Source organism: Capricornis sumatraensis, chromosome 1 (assembly GCF_032405125.1).
Source record: "Capricornis sumatraensis isolate serow.1 chromosome 1, serow.2, whole genome shotgun sequence".
In the NCBI taxonomy this organism is placed as follows: domain Eukaryota; kingdom Metazoa; phylum Chordata; class Mammalia; order Artiodactyla; family Bovidae; genus Capricornis; species Capricornis sumatraensis.
The window spans coordinates 183,667,760-183,685,489 of NC_091069.1; the positions used below are offsets into that span (position 1 = coordinate 183,667,760).

General features: G+C 38.8%; 1 protein-coding gene across 1 annotated transcript in view; it reads left to right on the forward strand.

Moving 5' to 3' along the window:
* Positions 1 to 17,730, forward strand: part of P3H2 (prolyl 3-hydroxylase 2) — a 176,510-nt gene that overhangs the window by 120,181 nt on the left and 38,599 nt on the right. Inside the window, exons 2-3 of the mRNA XM_068971454.1 lie at positions 6,637 to 6,789; positions 8,992 to 9,181. Of these exons, the coding sequence (XP_068827555.1) occupies positions 6,637 to 6,789; positions 8,992 to 9,181 (343 nt within the window). The remainder of the gene's footprint in view (positions 1 to 6,636; positions 6,790 to 8,991; positions 9,182 to 17,730) is intronic.

The following is a 17,730-nucleotide window of genomic DNA, read 5'->3' on the forward strand; positions in this document are numbered from 1 at the left end:
TGTTTTACCCTGACTGTATAAAAAGGCTTCAGAAGATGCAACACTATCTTAAATATTCTGTTTCAAAAGTATACAGTGTTCTCAACGTGTTTTAATGTGTTTCAGAATCAATCCCTGTCCTTTCTCACACAAGTATTACAAGCTGTTCTAAACTCATATTCAAAATGTTTGAGCTTCATATTTATGCTAATTCAGAAGCAAAGGAATTTGTGCATCTTCCCTAAAATAAGTTTGAACATTTTAGAATTGTTTCATTGTGGGCTATGTGTCTGCTTTCTGAATTGAGAAACATTGCTATGTCAAGAATGGGCAAAAATGGAAAGGAGGAGAAAGGAATGGAAGAGGGATGGGTGGAAAGGGAGGAGGGAGGTGGCAAACCTGTGCTGTCCGATTTTTATTTTGCTATGTAAAAACATTACCTCTGCTCTGCATTACTGAAATGTTCTCCTGCCTGCTACTCAAGATCTTTCTCCACGTAGCAGTCTGAATTATCATTTGAAAATATGAATTACGTATTACTTAAAATTCCTTAGTGGTTTCCTCTTGCACCTAGTTTTGCTGTTGTTCAGTCGCTCACTTGTGTCCAACTCCTTGTGCCACCATGGACTGCCGCACGCCGGGCTCCCCATCCTTCACTATCTCTAGGAGTTTGCTCAAACTCCTGTCCTTTGAGTCGATGATGCTATTTTCAAACTCTTTACCATAGCCTACAAGCTATCTGTTCTCTGACTTCTCAAGTCACTCTCCCTACTCTACACTCTGCTTTTGAAACATGTCAAGACTTTTTCCATTTTAGGGCTCTTGCCCTTGACTTTCTTTTGCCTGAATCACTCTTCCGCCTCTTCTGCTCATGACTGGCTTTTCAGCATTTAAGTATCAGCTCAAAAATCCCATTGCAGAGTCCTTCCTTGGCGAATTCATCTAAAGGAGTCCTATCCCAACCCAGTCAGCTTGTACTGGACTGTCTGTTCATTCATTTCCTCATAGCACTTAATGCAATCTACACTTACTTTCATTAATGATTTATTTATTTAAAGCTTGTCCCCTTGGATGAGACCATAAGCACCTGGAAAGTGGGGTTTTGTCTATTTTGGCTGTGTAGTTATTCTCATTGACTTTCACAGTGCCTGGCATAGATTTGGTGCAAGATAAATATTTGCTGAATAAGTGAATGAGTGAAATAAAGAACTTGGTATGGCTGGAGTTCTCAGTCTATCTGTGTTTTCTTGAATAAGAGGATAGGAAATTATAAAATTTCTAGGAATTTTTCTAGAAATTTCCTGGGAAATGTTGCATAGTGGTGAATAGGAATAGAACTATAGAGCAGGGGCCAAATCCTGCAATGTCTTGAATGCCATGGAGCATAATTTCTGAAATAACCTCGGTGGTCATTGGATAGCTATTGAAGATTTTTAAATAGTCAATGTATATTTTTGAAATACTACTTAATTATTTGTTGTGAAAAACCATTTTTGAGTCAGTAGAGTCTGATTCCAAAACAATGGACATGAATTTGAGCAAACTCCCAGAGATAGTGAAAGACAGGGAATCCTGGTGTGCTGCAGTCCACAAGGTCACAAGAATCAGACACAATTTAGCAACTGAACGACAGCAAGAGTCTGATTCACTCACCAGTGGAAAGAGTAACTTCCGAACATCAGCAGGATGTTGATTTAATTAGTTTTTTTCCATGCAGCATGGCTGGCAGGAGAAAATATTTGCCTTAGCTCTGCATAGCCTGAGATGAAATGGCTCGGTGCTTCTCAAAGGCATTTCTTAACAGTATTCCTCATATCACGGTAGAGCAGCAAACTCCCTTAAACTTGTCATGCCATCTTGTTGAACCATCCCCCTTTCTCCAGCTGTTCTTTATTTTACAGTTTATGTTTCTAATGCATGGAGTTACCCTCACATTAGAGTTGCTCTCTCCTGTGGGTATATTTTAATTTGTTCTTAAAGGAAATCCAATTTGAAGCCTTTAAAGGCAGTTAGCTTCTTATTTGTTTCAGTGGAATAGTGGGTAAAGTCTTCCTTAGGTGAAACCTAATACTTATAAGACCCTATAATAATCTCCATCTACAGTTCAGCTGTATATGTAGCATACACATGTTGACCTGGACTTTTCCTACTGTGTTAGGTGTGTGTATCTAATTTCTAAAAAGGTCTACACAGATATCAGGTTTCCAATTAAAATAATGGCTTATTTTATAGTCTCTGGCAGGCAATGCTAGTTTTCTGAACTGGTTCACAATAATTTAAAAGCCAGTTTTATGGATTAAACTTAAGTCATGAAATCTTTATATTTATATTGGAGAACATGGGATTGTGTTTAATAATGGGCTATAAATATGGAAAGCACCAAATAAGCAAAAAAACTAACGTGGTCAAATTTAAGAGAAGGAACCAATTTGTCAGTGTTGGCTGACCATTTTCAAGAGCTATTAAATCACATTCATCAGTGATAATCAGTATTGGAAGCTCTCAGTGTGAATAATAACTTCAGAGATTTTGCTATTAAGCTTCCATCTTTTTAGTCCGTTATAGCTTGTGAAGCATACTCATATGTAATATACCTTTTGATTTGTGCGTAAATATTTGCTTCTTAGAACTTGTTTTTATCTTTACTTGGACATATCAGAGACATCATCTGTTTATAAAGTAGATGGAAAAAAAGATAAACAAGTCCTGTGGTCCTTATCCTCAGAGAGCTTTACTAGGAGTAACAAGTATAGTCAGCTAAGTGCCATGTACGGCAGAGTCTGATCAGTGTCAGCAGAGGAATACAGGTAAGATGATAAGCAGTGCTTGACTGTAGCTTTAGGGATGAGAAAAAATCTCTTAGGGAAGCCAGGATTTAAGCTTGCCTTTATAGGATATGTTAGCTTTCAATAAGAAAAAAACAAAAAACAAAAGATTTCAAGATCAGGGTGCAGTCTGAGCAAAACATGAAGGTAGGAAGGTGAAAAATATATAGAACTTTATCTATGTTCATTCAATGTTAATGGCTGGTGTTTTAAAACTAGAGTATGTCAATGCTAACCTGTTATATTCATAACTTATAGTCGACTCTTAACTGGAGGCCTTTTTCACCGACCACAGGTACCTTATTATATCCTCATAAATTATATTTTTATGGCAGTTGCAGACTATACATACTCAGCATCAATGAGAATATATTTACATCCTTGAAATTAATAGATCGTATATAAATTGTATCCTGTTATTTATTTTTTCAAGGTTTTAGTGATTCCTAAAGCACTGTCAATAAATCCTTCCAAAATCCTATGTAGTATCAATAAATTCTTCCAAAAGCCTATGTAGTAGGTGGTGTTATGGGGGTTTCTTAATGTAGAACCAAGACACAAATGTTTAAATGACTTTTTTCAGGTTCCTTTGTTCAATCAGTGTAAATGTATACCCGATTTAGAACCTATTCCTCTTCCTTTGTATCTATATATTTGTCATTATGTAGAGTCAATATAATTTATATTTGTCTGTGTTGGGGTATGAGGAATTGAGGAAATTTCAGTTAATGAAGAAACAAGAAATCTTAAATTAGTGATTTTTGACAGCAAAAATAATTCCTGAAACCCCTGACATGAGAACAAGAGAAAAGGTGGCAGGCAAAACTGGTATCAGGAAAGATTTAATGAAGGGAAGAGCAGGTATGACCTAAATCAAATCCCTTATGATTATACAGTGGAAGTGAGAAATAGATTTAAGGGACTAGATCTGATAGACAAAGTACCCGATGAACTATGGATGAAAGTTCGTGACATTGTACAGGGGACAGGAATCAAGACCATCTCCAAGAAAAAGAATTGCAAAAAAGCAAAATGGCTGTTTGAGAAGGCCTTACAAATAGCTGAGAAAAGAAGAGAAGTGAAAAGCAAAGGAGAAAAGGAAAGATACACCTATTTGAATGCAGAGTTCCAAAGAATAGCAAGGAGAGATAAAGAAAGCCTTCCTCAGTGATCAATAAAAAGAAATAGAGGAAAACAACAGAATGGGAAAGACTAGAGATCTCTTAAAGAAAATTAGAGATACCAAGGGAACATTTCATGCAAATATGGGTTCAATAAAGGACAGAAATGGTAGGGATATAAGAGAAGCAGAAGATATTAAGAAGAGGTGACAAGAATGCACAGAAGAACTGTACAAAACAGATCTTCATGACCCAAATAATCACGATGGTGTGATCACTCACCTGGAGCAAGACATCCTGGAATGTAAACTCAAGTGGGCCTAAGAAAGAATCACTACGAACAAAGCTAGTGGAGGTGATGGAATTCCAGTTGAGCTATTTCAAATCCTAAAAGATGATGCTGTGAAAATGCTGCACTCAACCTGTCAGCAAATTTGGAAAACTCAGCAGCAGCCATGGGACTGGAAAAGGTCAGTTTTCATTCCAATTCCAAAGAAAGGAAATGCCAAAGAATGCTCAAACTACCATACAATTGCACTCATCTCACACACTAGTAAAGTGATGCTCAAATTCTCCAAGCCAGGCTTCAGCAGTACGTGAACCATGAACTTCCAGATGTTCAAGCTGGTTTTAGAAAAGGCAGAGGAACCAGAGATCAAATTGCCAACATCTGCTGGGTCATCAAAAAATCAAGAGAGTTTCAGAAAACAATTATTTCTGCTTTATTGACTGTGCCAAAGCCTTTGACTGTGTGGACTACAACAAACTGTGGAAAATTCTGAAAGAGATGGGAATACCAGACCACCTGACCTGCCTCTTGAGAAGCCTATATGCAGGTCAGGAAGCAACAGTTAGAACTGGATATGGAACAACAGACTGGTTCCAAATAGGAAAAAGAGTACATCGAGGCTGTGTATTGTCACCCTGCTTATGTAACTTCTATGCAGAGTACATCATGAGAAATGCTGGGCTGGATGAAGCACAAGCTGGAATAAAAATTGCTAGGAGAAATATCAATAACCTCAGATATGCAGATGATACCACCCTTATGGCAGAAAATGAAGAAGAACTAAAGAGCCTCTTGATGAAAGTGAAAGAGAAGAGTGAACAAGTTGGCTTAAAGCTCAACATTCAGAAAACAAAGATCATGACATCTGGTCCCATCACTTCATTGCAAATAGAAGGGGAAATAGTGGAAACAGTGGCTGACTTTATTTTGGGGGGCTCTAAAATCCCTGCAGATGGCGATAGCAGCCATGAAATTAAAAGACACTTACTCCTTGGAAGGAAAGTTATGACCAACCTAGACAGCATATTAAAAAGCAGAGACATTACTTTGCCAACAAAGGTCCATCTAGTCAAGGCTATGGCTTTTCCAGTGGTCATGTATGGATGTGCGAGTTGGACTGTGAAGAAAGCTGAGCACAGAAGAATTGATGCTTTTGAATTGTGGTGTTGGAGAAGACTCTTGAGAGTCCCTTGGAGTGCAAGGAGACCCAACCAGTCCATCCTAAAGGAGATCAGTGCTGGGTGCTCATTGGAAGGACTGATGTTGAAGCTGAAACTCCAATACTTTGGCCACCTGATGTGAAGAGCTGACTCTTGAAAAGACGCTATGCTGGGAAAGATTGTGGGTAGGAGGAGAAGGGGACAACAGAGGATGAGACGGTTGGATGGCATCACCGACTCAATGGACATGGGTTTGGGTGGCATCCGGAAGTTGGTGATGAACAGGGAAGCCTGGTGTGCTCTGATTCATGGGGTCACACAGAGTCAGACATGACTGAGTGACTGAACTCAACTGACACTTCAAAATAGACCTAATGTAATTTGTATTTCATTGTGAAATGACTAGTGCTAGTGTGATTATTCACTTTTCTGAATTGAGGTCAGACTCTGTCTATAGATATTCTCCGTGGAGAAAACATAAGGTAAAATGTATTAAATCAAGCAAATTTAATTTCATTTCGTTTAAAAAAAATACACCATTGCATGTTACCTGGGGAACAGCATATTAAGTGGTTTAAGAGGAGATTTATGGTGTCTTTATATTTTATTGAAAACCTTCCTTTTTGTATTAATGAGAATTCAAGTTATAAGTTTGGAATCAATTTCTTAATCAAAGTAATATAGTAGTACATTTTCTGTACTATATTTAGCATCTTGTATGGATTGGAATAATTAATTATTTTAAAATCTGTGTTCTTCATATTCTAAAGCCTTTATAGCAAACTTGGTATAGTGGAACATATCCCCAGTCTCATACTTCAGAAAGTCACAGTTTATTCCTCTATTGTCAGGATTAAAAGCAAAAGGAACAAGAAGAAAATCAGAGAAAAAAGACAAAAATATTGAAAATGTGAATCGGACATGGCACAGCATTGGCAGTTTTTAATTTTGATCAATCACAAAACAAACAGAAGCATGTTGATTCAATTTGCCAGGAAACACAGATGGCTTCAAAATGAGGGAGAAGAGAATAAACTTAGAACAAAGCATGTTTATCCATTTTCACCATAGCCAAGATACCCATACCCACATATCATTTTAGGAGCACTTGTTTATTAACCTCCTGCCCTTTAGTGTGGAGGCTGGGTGGAGCGAATGAACCCAGCCCTGGCACTTTCAGTCTGTGAACCCTTGGACTAGTACTGAATGTGGTTTAGAAGTATTTGCCTTCATTTGGTCCTTTTTTCCCCCCTTCTTTTTAGCTTAACCAGATGGAAAAGGCAGTGGCGGCAGCACACACGTTTTTCATGGCCAACCCCGAGCACATGGAAATGCAGCAGAACATCGAAAACTACAGAACGATGACGGGCGTTGAAGACCTCCAGCTGGTAGACCAGGAGGCCAAACCACACCTGGTGAGATTTGGGGATCCTGAACTAACCATGAGGAGCTAAGTGCTACCAAGGTTCAATGGATTCAGAGCAAATTCCTATGAGTGGATATCTCACATTGATTCTGAATTTCCAATACAGTACCATGTTTATAATTTAAGAGTCTCTAGATGAAACATTGTAGTGCAGGGTTAAAAATATTGAGAGAGAAATGAAAATTAACTTAGAAAAGCAGTATGATGTGGTGAAAAGTAAGACATGATGTAAATATTTGTAGCCCTTTCTGAGCCTCAGCCTTCCCCTGCACCCCCATGCCTCCCACCCACAGCACTTTAATTTTACCCACTGGAGTTGAAACCCATGTGAATTGCTCAAAGGCACCCCATGATTTCCCAGCAACCAATTCAGTGGTTTTTACAGGGTACCCATACATTTCAAATTTTGATTTTTTTAAAGCTACATAAAGCTGAAGCTGAAGCTCCAATACTTTTGTCACCTGATGCAAAGAGCCAACTCATTGGGAAAGATCCTGATGCTGGGAAAGATTGAGGGCAGGAAGAGAAGGGGATGACAGAGGATGAGATAATTGCATGGCATCACTGACTCTGGACACGCGTTTGAGCAAACTCTGGGAGATAATGAAGAACAGGGAAGTCTGGTGTGTTGCAGTCCAGGGGTTGCAAAGGGCCGCACACAACTTTGTGACTGAAAAACAACAAAGCTACATAATTATTCCTTCCCAGGAGGCTCAGCAGCAGAGAATCTGCTTGTCAATGCAGGAGATGCAGGAGACATGGGTTCAATTCCTGGGTTGGGAAGATTCCCCAAGGACATTTCTTGTCCCCCAAGAAATGACAACCCTCTCTAGTATTCTTGCCTGGAAAATTCCATAGACAAAGAAGCTTGAAGGGCTATAGTCCACAGGGTCACAAGGAGTCTGACAGAACTGAGTGACTGAGCATCAGTTCAGTTCCCTCGCTCAGTCATGTCAAACTCTTTGCGACCACATGGACTGCAGCATACCACGCTTCCCTATCCATCACCAACTCCTGCAGCCTGCTCAAACTCATGTCCATCGAGTCAGTGATACGATCCAACCATCTCATCCTCTGTTGCCCCCTTCTGCTCTTGCCTTCAGTCTTTCACAGCATTAAGGTCTTTTCCAGTGAGTCAGTTCTTCGCATCAGGTGGCCAAAGTATTGGAGCTTCAGTTTCAGCATCAGTCCTTCCAATGAATATCCAGGACTGATTTTTTTGAGGATTGACTAGGTTGATCTCCTTGCAGTCCAAAGGACTCTGAAGACTCTTCTCTAACACCACGGTTCAAAAGCATCAATTCTTCGGCGCTCAGCCTTCTTACATCCATACATGATTACTGGAAAAATCATAGCTTTGACTATCCGAACCTTTGTCAGCAAAGTAATGTCTCTGCTTTTTAAAATGCTCTCTAGGTTTATCATAGCTGCTTTTCCAAGGAGCAAGCACCTTTTCATTTCATGGCTGCAGTCACTATCTGCAGTGATATTTGAAGCCTAAGAAAACAAAGTCTGTCACTGTTTCCATTGATTCCCCATCTATTTGCCATGAAGTGATGGGACTGGATGCCATGATCTTCGTTTTTTGAATGTTGGGTTCTAACCCAGCTTTTTCACTCTCCTCTTTCACTTTCATTAAGAGGCTCCTCAGTACCTCTTTGCTTTCTGCCATGCAGAGACAGAGCATGCATGCATACAATTATTCCTTTAAATGAAATCACCATTTTCAAAGTATGACCTTCAAGGGACTAAAGAAAAGGCTAAGAGAGGGAGATTTTAGATGGAAGTCTTTTTTCTTCTTTTTTAAAAAATTGAACCAGGCTTGAAAATGAGCATCTCATCCATCCACATGTCTTCCTGCCTTGGTTGCATAGCCCTACCTATATTCAAACATGTTAGAAATCAAAGTCTTGAGTGATCTCAGGAGGAAAATGAAATTGACTGATGCTGCAGCAGTAGGCTTACTCAGTCAATCCTTTCTCATTTATAATGAGCTGAAGCCAGCAACTGAACTGAACTGAACTGAAGCCAGGGCAGTTACCCTTTATCTCCCAGTGTGACCCTTTTTCATCTTCCACAGTGAAAGAATCCCCTGCCCCACTTCCTAAGTGATCTAGAATCTGCCTGCATCTTGCCATTCAAGTTCTTCTTGGGTGGTCTTCAAAATTTTATTTTTTCTGTTTCTTTATAGGAGAGTTACAGTGCAGGAGTCAAACATTATGAGGCCGATGACTTTGAACTAGCTATCAAGTACTTTGAACAAGCTTTAAGAGAATATTTCAATGAAGACATGGAGTGCAGAGCCCTGTGTGAGGGTCCTCAGAGATTTGAGGAATATGAATACTTAGGGTACAAAGCTGGTCTCTATGAAGCCATTGCAGGTAAAGATGATTTTTTTTTTGTTTTTCTGATTGTAGGAACACTAGATGCCAAACTGTTCCAACAATGTAGAAGTATGTATTGTAAAAATTAAATAGTGTAAAAAGACTCTCGTGTACATATCACATCATGTCTCTCATGAATTATTTTCCCTAGTTTAAATTTTGGTGCTGCCAAGATTTTTCATGTGCATACTTAAATATCTATGTATTTATTATGATTATTATTTATTTTTTATTGAAATAAGTCAATATTATAAATACTGATTTTAAGTGTCTGTTTTGTTTTTGTTGTACTTTATGCTTAACAACATATTGTGGATTTCTTCTCATGTAAGTACATGCAGATCTACCTTACTGTATCATATGGGGAAAGCATAATTTATTTGACCAGTCTTTTACTGATAAATATTGAGAAAGTTGCAACTTTTCATTATGTTTACCCATGTAGTAGTGAATAAGTTTGTATGCTGCTGCTGCTGCTAAGTCGCTTCAGTCATGTCCGACTCTGTGCGACCCCATAGACGGCAGCCCACCAGGCTCCCCCTGTCCCGGAGATTGTCCAGGCAAGAACACTGGAGTGGGTTGCCATTTCCTTCTCCAATGCATGAAAGTGAAAAGTGGAAGTGAAGTCGCTCAGTCGTGTCCGGCTCTTAGCGACTCCATGGACTGCAGCCCACCAGGCTCCTCTGTCCATGGGATTTTCCAGGCAAGAGTACTGGAGTGGGGTGCCATTGCCTTCTCCGATAACTTTGTATAGTTTTCTTCAATTACTTAAATGAATAACTTATTACACACAGGGATTTAATATATCACAAAGTGACATTAACTGAGGAGGTTAACTAGTTAACCTAACCTAACTTTATGGTGGGAAGTGAGTTCTCTGCTGCATATGAAAAAATACACAAAAACAAATTGTATTATACTAATACAATATTAGTTTATATTGTATTATATTAGTTCAGTATTAGTTTTTATTTTTCTGTTCGACTTTTATTTATTTTTTTTTTAATTTTTATTTTTACTTTATTTTACTTTACAGTACTGTATTGGTTTTGCCATACATTGACATGAATCCATCACGGGTGTACATGCGTTCCCAAACATGAACCCTCCTCCCACCTCCCTCCCCATAACATCTCTCTGGGTCATCCCCGTGCACCAGCCCCAAGCATGCTATATCCTGCGTTGGACATAGACTGGCGATTCGATTCTTACATGATAGTATACATGTTATAATGCCATTCTCCCAAATCATCCCACCCTCTCCCTCTCCCTCTGAGTCCAAAAGTCCGTTATACACATCTGTGTCTTTTTTGCTGTCTTGCATACAGGGTCGTCATTGCCATCTTTCTAAATTTCATATATATGTGTTAGTATACTGTATTGGTGTTTTTCTTTCTGGCTTACTTCACTCAGTATTAGTTTAAATTGTATTATTCTAATATAATAAAAAGTAGAACTGTTAGAAGAAAATGTAAGAGAATATTAATATAACAAAAGGATAGTTCTCAGACAAAAGATGAGTTTGAAGAAAAAGATAGAATTTAAAAGATTGATAAATACGAAAGATATTATAAATCAAGTTGACTTTTAATGGTAAGTGGAAAAGTTGCAAAATGTTTATAGGTAAACAGTTAATATCACTAATATTTAAACAGTCTGTGAATTATTATTAGTAACAGTTTATCTTTGCTTGTTGGTAGTAATAACAATAAGCAACATTTTTTAGCAGTTGCAGTATATATTTTATATAGTTATGTCACTTTTATATTTCTTTTAATCCTCTAAACAACTCCCTGTGAGTATTGTTATTCACCCTCTTCTCCCCTTTTAAATGAGGAATTTAGACCTCAGAAAGATTAAGTAATGGGATTAAGGTGAAGTTGAGAATCTGTCCTAGGATTTTCTCACTCTGAAGCCCATACTTTGAAGATCTACACAGCTGAAAATTGACAAAGTTTATTTAGTCAATAATAAATCTTTAATGCATATTTGTTGAGTGTATACTATGTTCCAAGTTATAAAAGCATGACAAACAATGTTCACCTGCACATAGACTCATAGAAATCCAAATTAATAAAGTCAGTTTGCTTTCCGCAACTTCCAGTGTTTTCTGTCTTCATCGAAAACATCACTCATCTAGTAGCTCAAACCAAAGCCCTAGATATCTTTAACTCCCACCTTTCCTTCAATTCCTATTCATTCCCCTCCCACTTGTTACTAAACTTTGATGGAGGTTGCTTCCTAATAGCATTTAAGATTTCCTAACTCTTTCCTCTCCTTTCGCTACTTTTCTGGCTCACATCAGCAGTGTATTTTAACTAATCTGCTGTGATCGCCTCCCTCCTGGTCCTCATGTTCTGATCAGTTTTATTCTGTAGAGCAGACAGGACAGGTTTCAAAAAACGGGAATTCTGCTTATAGACATACTGACATCCCTAGTGGCTTCCATTGCACTTGAAATCCAAAACCTTCAACAAAGACTTTCATCACTGCATAATAGTATACATTTTCTTCCTCTCTTTTTCCCTCTTTAAGCCACTCCTGCTGTACTTCTTTTAATTCCTAGGGTATGCCATACTCATTTCCACTCATAGGAAATTGAAAATATTTTCTATCACTTGGCTATTGTCCAGTCTTCTTAAGTACTTAATCCTCAGTGCCTACTTATGCTAGTGGTGGTTTAGTTGCTAAGTCATGTCGGACTCTTGTGACCCCATGGTCTGTCACCCACCAAGCTCCTTTGCCCATGAGATTTCCTGGGAAAGAATACTAGAGTGGGTTGCCATTTCCTTCTCCATGGCCTACTTACAGTGACTGGCAAATAGCAGGTGTTCAGTGAATATTTGTTAAATGAACGGGAGGAAGGAAGAAAAGAAGAAAAGGATGAGGGAAAAAAGGGAGGAGATGATACATCCATCAATCATATTGCAGACATTAAAAGGGCTAATAATACTCTGTATTTGTGAAAATATAAGTCAAAGTGTTGAGGTTTCTTAGTGGGATAATTAGGAAATGTCTATCAAAATTTAGACTAGGAAATAAACTGGAAATCAATTTGCATTTGTTTGGCCTTTTTTTAAAAATTTTTTATTTTTACTTTATTTTACTTTACAATACTGTATTGGTTTTGCCGTACATTGACATGAATCCACCATGGGTGTACATGCATTCCCAAACATGAACCCCCCTCCCTCCTCCCTCCCCATAACATCTCTCTGGGTCATCACCGTGCACCAGCCCCAAGCATGCTGTATCCTGCGTCGGACATAGACTGGCAATTTTTTTTTACATTGTAGAAATATACATGCCTACACATTTCAAACTGATAGCCATAAGAAATCTAGTTATAATATGTCATGATACAAAGATTATTGTTGTTCAGTCGCTACATTGTGACTCTTTGCAACCCAATGGACTGTAGCATTCCAGGCTCCTCTGTCTTCCACTATCTTCCAGAGTTTGCTGAAACTCCTGTCCGTTGAGTCAGTGATGCTGTCTAACCACTAACCATCTCATGCTCTGCCACCCCCTTCTCCTTTTACCTTCAGTCTTTCCCAGCATCAGTCAGTCTTTTCCAATGACTTGGCTTTTCACATCAGGTGGCCAAAGTACTGGAGCTTCAGCTTCAGCAATGCTTTCAGTCCTTCCAGTGAATACTGAGGGTTGATTTCCTTTAGGATTGACTAGTTGTATTTCCTTGCAGTCAAAGGGACTCTCAAAAGTTTTATCCAGCAACACCATTCACAAGCATCAATTCTTCAGCGTTCAGCCTTCTTTATAGACCAACTCACATCATAGCTTTTACTATATGGAACTTTGTCGGCAAAGTAATGTCTCTGATTTTTAATAGCTGTCTAGTTTTGTCATAGCTTTTCTTCCAAAGAGCAAGTGTTTGTTTTTTTAAATCAATTTATTTTAATTGGAGGATAATTACTTTACAATATCATGATGGTTTTTGCCATACATCAACATGAATTGCCACAAGTATACATGCATCCCACACATCCTGAACCCCTCTCCCACCTCCCTCCATGCCCTATCGCTCTGGGTTTTCCCAGAGCACTGAATTTGGGTGTCCTGCTTCATGCATCAAATTTATACTAGTCATCTATTTTATATACGGTAATATACATGTTTCAATGCTATTCTCTCAAATCATCCCACCCTTGCCTTCTCCCAGAGTCCAAAAGTCTGTTCTTTACATCCATGTCTCCTTTGCTTAGTTTTATGGCTGAAGTCATGGTCTGCTATGATTTTAGAGGCCAAGAAAATAAGATCTGTCACTGTTTCCACGTTTTTCCTTTTCTATTTGCCATATAGGCTATTTGATACAATCTCTATTTGATATAGGCTGGTATCAAGATTGCTAGGAGAAATGTCAACAACCTCAGATATGCAGATGATACCTTTCTAATGGCAGATAGTAAAGAGGAATTAAAGAGCCTTTTGATGAGGATGAAAGAGGAGAGTGAAAAATCTGGCTTAAAATTCACATCAAAAAACTAAGATCATGGTATCTGTTCCCAACACTTAATGGCAAATAGAAGGGGAAAAAGTGGAAACAGTGACATTTTTTTCATCCCCCCTCGGGCTCCAAAATCACTGCTGACATTGACTGTGGTCATGGAATTAAAACACACTTGTTCTTTGGAAGGACAAACCTAGACAGCCTATTAAAAAGCAGTGACATCACTTTGCCAACAAAGGCCCCTGTAGTCAAACCTATGGCTTTTCCAGTAGTCATGTACAGAGGTGAGAGTTGGACCATAAAGAAGGCTGAGCTCTGAATAACTAATGCTTTTGAAATGTGATGCTGGAGAAGACCTTTGAGAGTCCCTTGCACTATAAGAGGAATCAAACCAGTAAATCTTAAAATAAATCAACCCTGAATATTCATTGGAAAGACTGATGTTGAAGCTGAAACTCCAGTACTTTGGCCTCCTAATGTGAAGAGCTGACTCATTGGAAAAGACTCTGATGCTGGGAAAGATTGAAGTCAGGAGGAAAAGGGGATGGCAGAGGATGAGATGTTTAGATAGAAACCACTGACTCAATGGACATGAGTTTGAACAAACTCTGGGAGATGGTGGAGGATAGGAAAGCCTGATGTGCTGTAGTCCATGGGGTTGCAAAGAGTCGGACATGACTTAGTGACTGAACAACAATAACAACGATGGGACTGGATGCCATGATTTTAGGTTTTTTAATGTTGGGTTTCAAGTCAGCTTTTCCACTTTCTTCTTTCACCTTCATCAAGAAGCTCTTTAGTTCCTCTTAACTTTTGCTGTTATTTCCTGCATATCTGAGATTGTTGCTGTTTCTCCCCTGGGCAATCTTGATTTCAGCCCGGCATTTCACATGATACATTCTGCACAGAAGTTAAATAAATAGAGTGAGAGTATATAGCCTTGTTATACTCCCTTCCCAAGTCTGAACCAGTCCATTGTTCTGTGTCCAGTTCTAGCGTTGCTTCTTGACCTGCATACAGTTTTCTTAGGAGGCAGCTAAGACGGTCTGGTACTGCCACCTCTTTAAGAATTTTCCACAATTTGTTGTGATCCACACAGTCAAAGACTTTAGCATAGTCATGACGCAGAAGTAGATATTTTTTTGGAAATTCCATTTTCTGTGATCCAATGAATGTTGGCAATTTGATCTTTGGGTCCTTTGCTTCTTCAAAATTCAGCTTGCACATCTGGAAGTTCTTGGTTCACATATTGCTGAAGCCTAGCTTGAAGGATTTTGAGCATGAACTTGCTAGCACATGAAATAAGCACAACTGTATGGCAGTTTCAACATTCTTTGGCATTGCTTTTTTTGGGATTGGAATGAAAACTGACCCTTTTCAGTCTTGTGGCCAGTGCTGAGTCGTCCAAATTTGCTGACATATTTTAGGCATCACTTTAACAGCATCATCTTTTAGGATTTGAAATAGCTCAGCTGGAATTCCATCACCTCCACTAGCTTTGTTTGTAGTAATGCTTTCTAAGGCCCATTTGGCTTCACATTCCAGGATGTCTGGCTCTAGGTGAGTGACCACACCATCCTGGTTATCCAGGTCATTAAGACCTTTCTTATATAGTTCTTCTGTGTATTCTTGCCACTTCTTCTTAACCTCTGTCATATCTTTTTGCCTTTTCATACTGTCCATGGGGCTCTTCAGGCAAAAATACTGGAATGGGTTGCTGTTTCCTTCTCCAGTGGACCATATTTTGTCGAAACTTTTCACTATGAGTCGTCTGTCTTGGGTTGTCCTGCACGACATGGCTCATAGCTTCATTGAGTTACACAAGTCCCTTGGCCATGACAAAGTTGTGATACATGAAGGGGCCTACAAAGATATTACATATTTGTTGCCCATATTCCCCATACTGTACATTTCAGACCCATGACTCATTTATTTTGCAACTGTAAGTTTGTATATCTTAACCTCCCTCACCTATCTGCCTTCCACCCCTGACCCACTGGCCTCTTTGTTTTCTATAACTCTGTTTCTATTTTGTTATATTTGTATATTTATTTTCTTTTTGGATTGCACATATAAGTGAAACCATACAATATTGGTCTTTCTGTGTCTAACTTAGGAGAATAATACTTCCTAGGTCCATCCAGGTGTTGCTATTAGCAAAATTTCACTCTTTCTATGATTGAGGGCTGAGTAATATTGCACAGGAGATATATATATATGACATACATGTGATATATATATCACATCTTTATATATTCATCTAGTTGTAAATATATCATTTGCAAAGTGACTTCTTACATACACATTCTGTTACCCAAAATCAACTCAATTTATTTAAAATCAATGCAGAATTGTTGGGAAATTTTCCTCAAAATGTTTTATTTTCCTGCACTCTGCCAGAGCCATTTACCTGCATTTTTGAAAGTACTGCTCACTTGAGTGTCAGTTTATGTGTGCTTCATATTTCAAGTGTTGAATATTCTTTTAACTTAATTTTTTTTATTTGAGAATGGGTAGGCTTTTCCTTTATTCAGTTCAGTTTGCTTGCTCAGTCATGATTGAATCTTTATGACCCCATAGACTACAGCATGTCAGACTTCCCTGTCCATCAGCAACTCCTGGAGCTTACTCAAACTCATGTCCATCGAGTTGGTGATGCCATCCAACCATCTCATCCTCTGTCATCCCCTTCTCCTCCCACCTTCAATCTTTCCCAGCATCAGGGTCTTTTCAAATGAGTCAGTTCTTCGCATCAGGTGGCCAAAGTTTCGGAGTTTCAGCTTCAGTATCAGTCCTTCCAGTGAATATTCAGGACTGATTTCCTTTAGGATAGACTGGTTGGATCTCCTTGCAGTCCATGGAACTCTCAAGAATCTTCTCCAACACCAAAGTTCAAAAGCATCAATTTTTCTGGGCTCAGCTTTCTTTATACTCCAATTCTCACATCCATACATGACTGCTGGAAAAAACATAGCTTTCACTAGATGGAACTTTGTTGGCAAAGTCTCTGCTTTTTAATATGCTGTCTGGGTTGGTCATAGCTTTTCTTCTAAGGAGCAAGGGTACTTTAATTTCATGGCTGCAGTCACCATCTACAGTGATTTTTGGAGCCCCTCAAAATCAAGTCTCACATTGTTTCCATTGTTTCCCCATCTATTTGCCATGAAGTGATGAGACCAGATGCCATGATCTAAGTTTTCTGAATGTTGGGTTTTAAGCCAGCTTTTTCACTCTTTTCTTTCACTTTTATCAAGAGGCTCTTTAGTTTTTCTTCACTTTCTGCCATAAGGGTGGTGTCATCTGCATATCTGAGGTTATTGATATTTCTCCCGTCAATCTTGATTCCAGCTTGTGCTTCATAGCATTTCACATGATGTACTCTGCATATAAGTTAAATAAGCAGGATGACAATATACAGCCTTGATGTACTCCTTTCCTGATTTGGAACCAGTCTGTTGTTCCATGTCCAGTTCTAACTGTTGCTTCCTGATCTGCATACAGATTTCTCAGGAGGCAGGTCAGGCGGTCTGGTATTCCCATCTGTTGAAGAATTTTCCACAGTTTCTTGTGATCCACACAGTCAAAGGCTTTGGAATTTTCAATAAAGCAGAAGTAGATATTTTTTCTGGAACTCTCTTGCTTTTTCCATGATCCAACAGATGTTGGCAATTTGATCTCTGGTTCCTCTGCCTTTTCTAAATCCAGCTTGAACATCTGGAAGTCCACAGTTCACGTACTGTTGAAGCCTGGCTTGGAGAATTTTGAGCATTACTTTGCTGGTGTGTGAGATGAGTGCAATTGTGCGGTAGTTTGAACATTCTTTGGCATTGCCTTTCTTTGGGATTGAAATTAAAACTGACCTTTTCCAGTCCTGTGGCCACTGCTGAATTTTCCAAATTTGTTGGCATATTGAATTGCAGCAGTTTAACAGTATCATCTTCTAGGATTTGAAATAGCTCAACTGGAATTCCATCATCTCTACTCGCTTTGTTCATAGTGATGCTTCCTAAGGCCCATTTGACTTTGCATTCCCGGATGTCTGGCTCTCCGTGAATGATCACACTATCGTGTATATCTG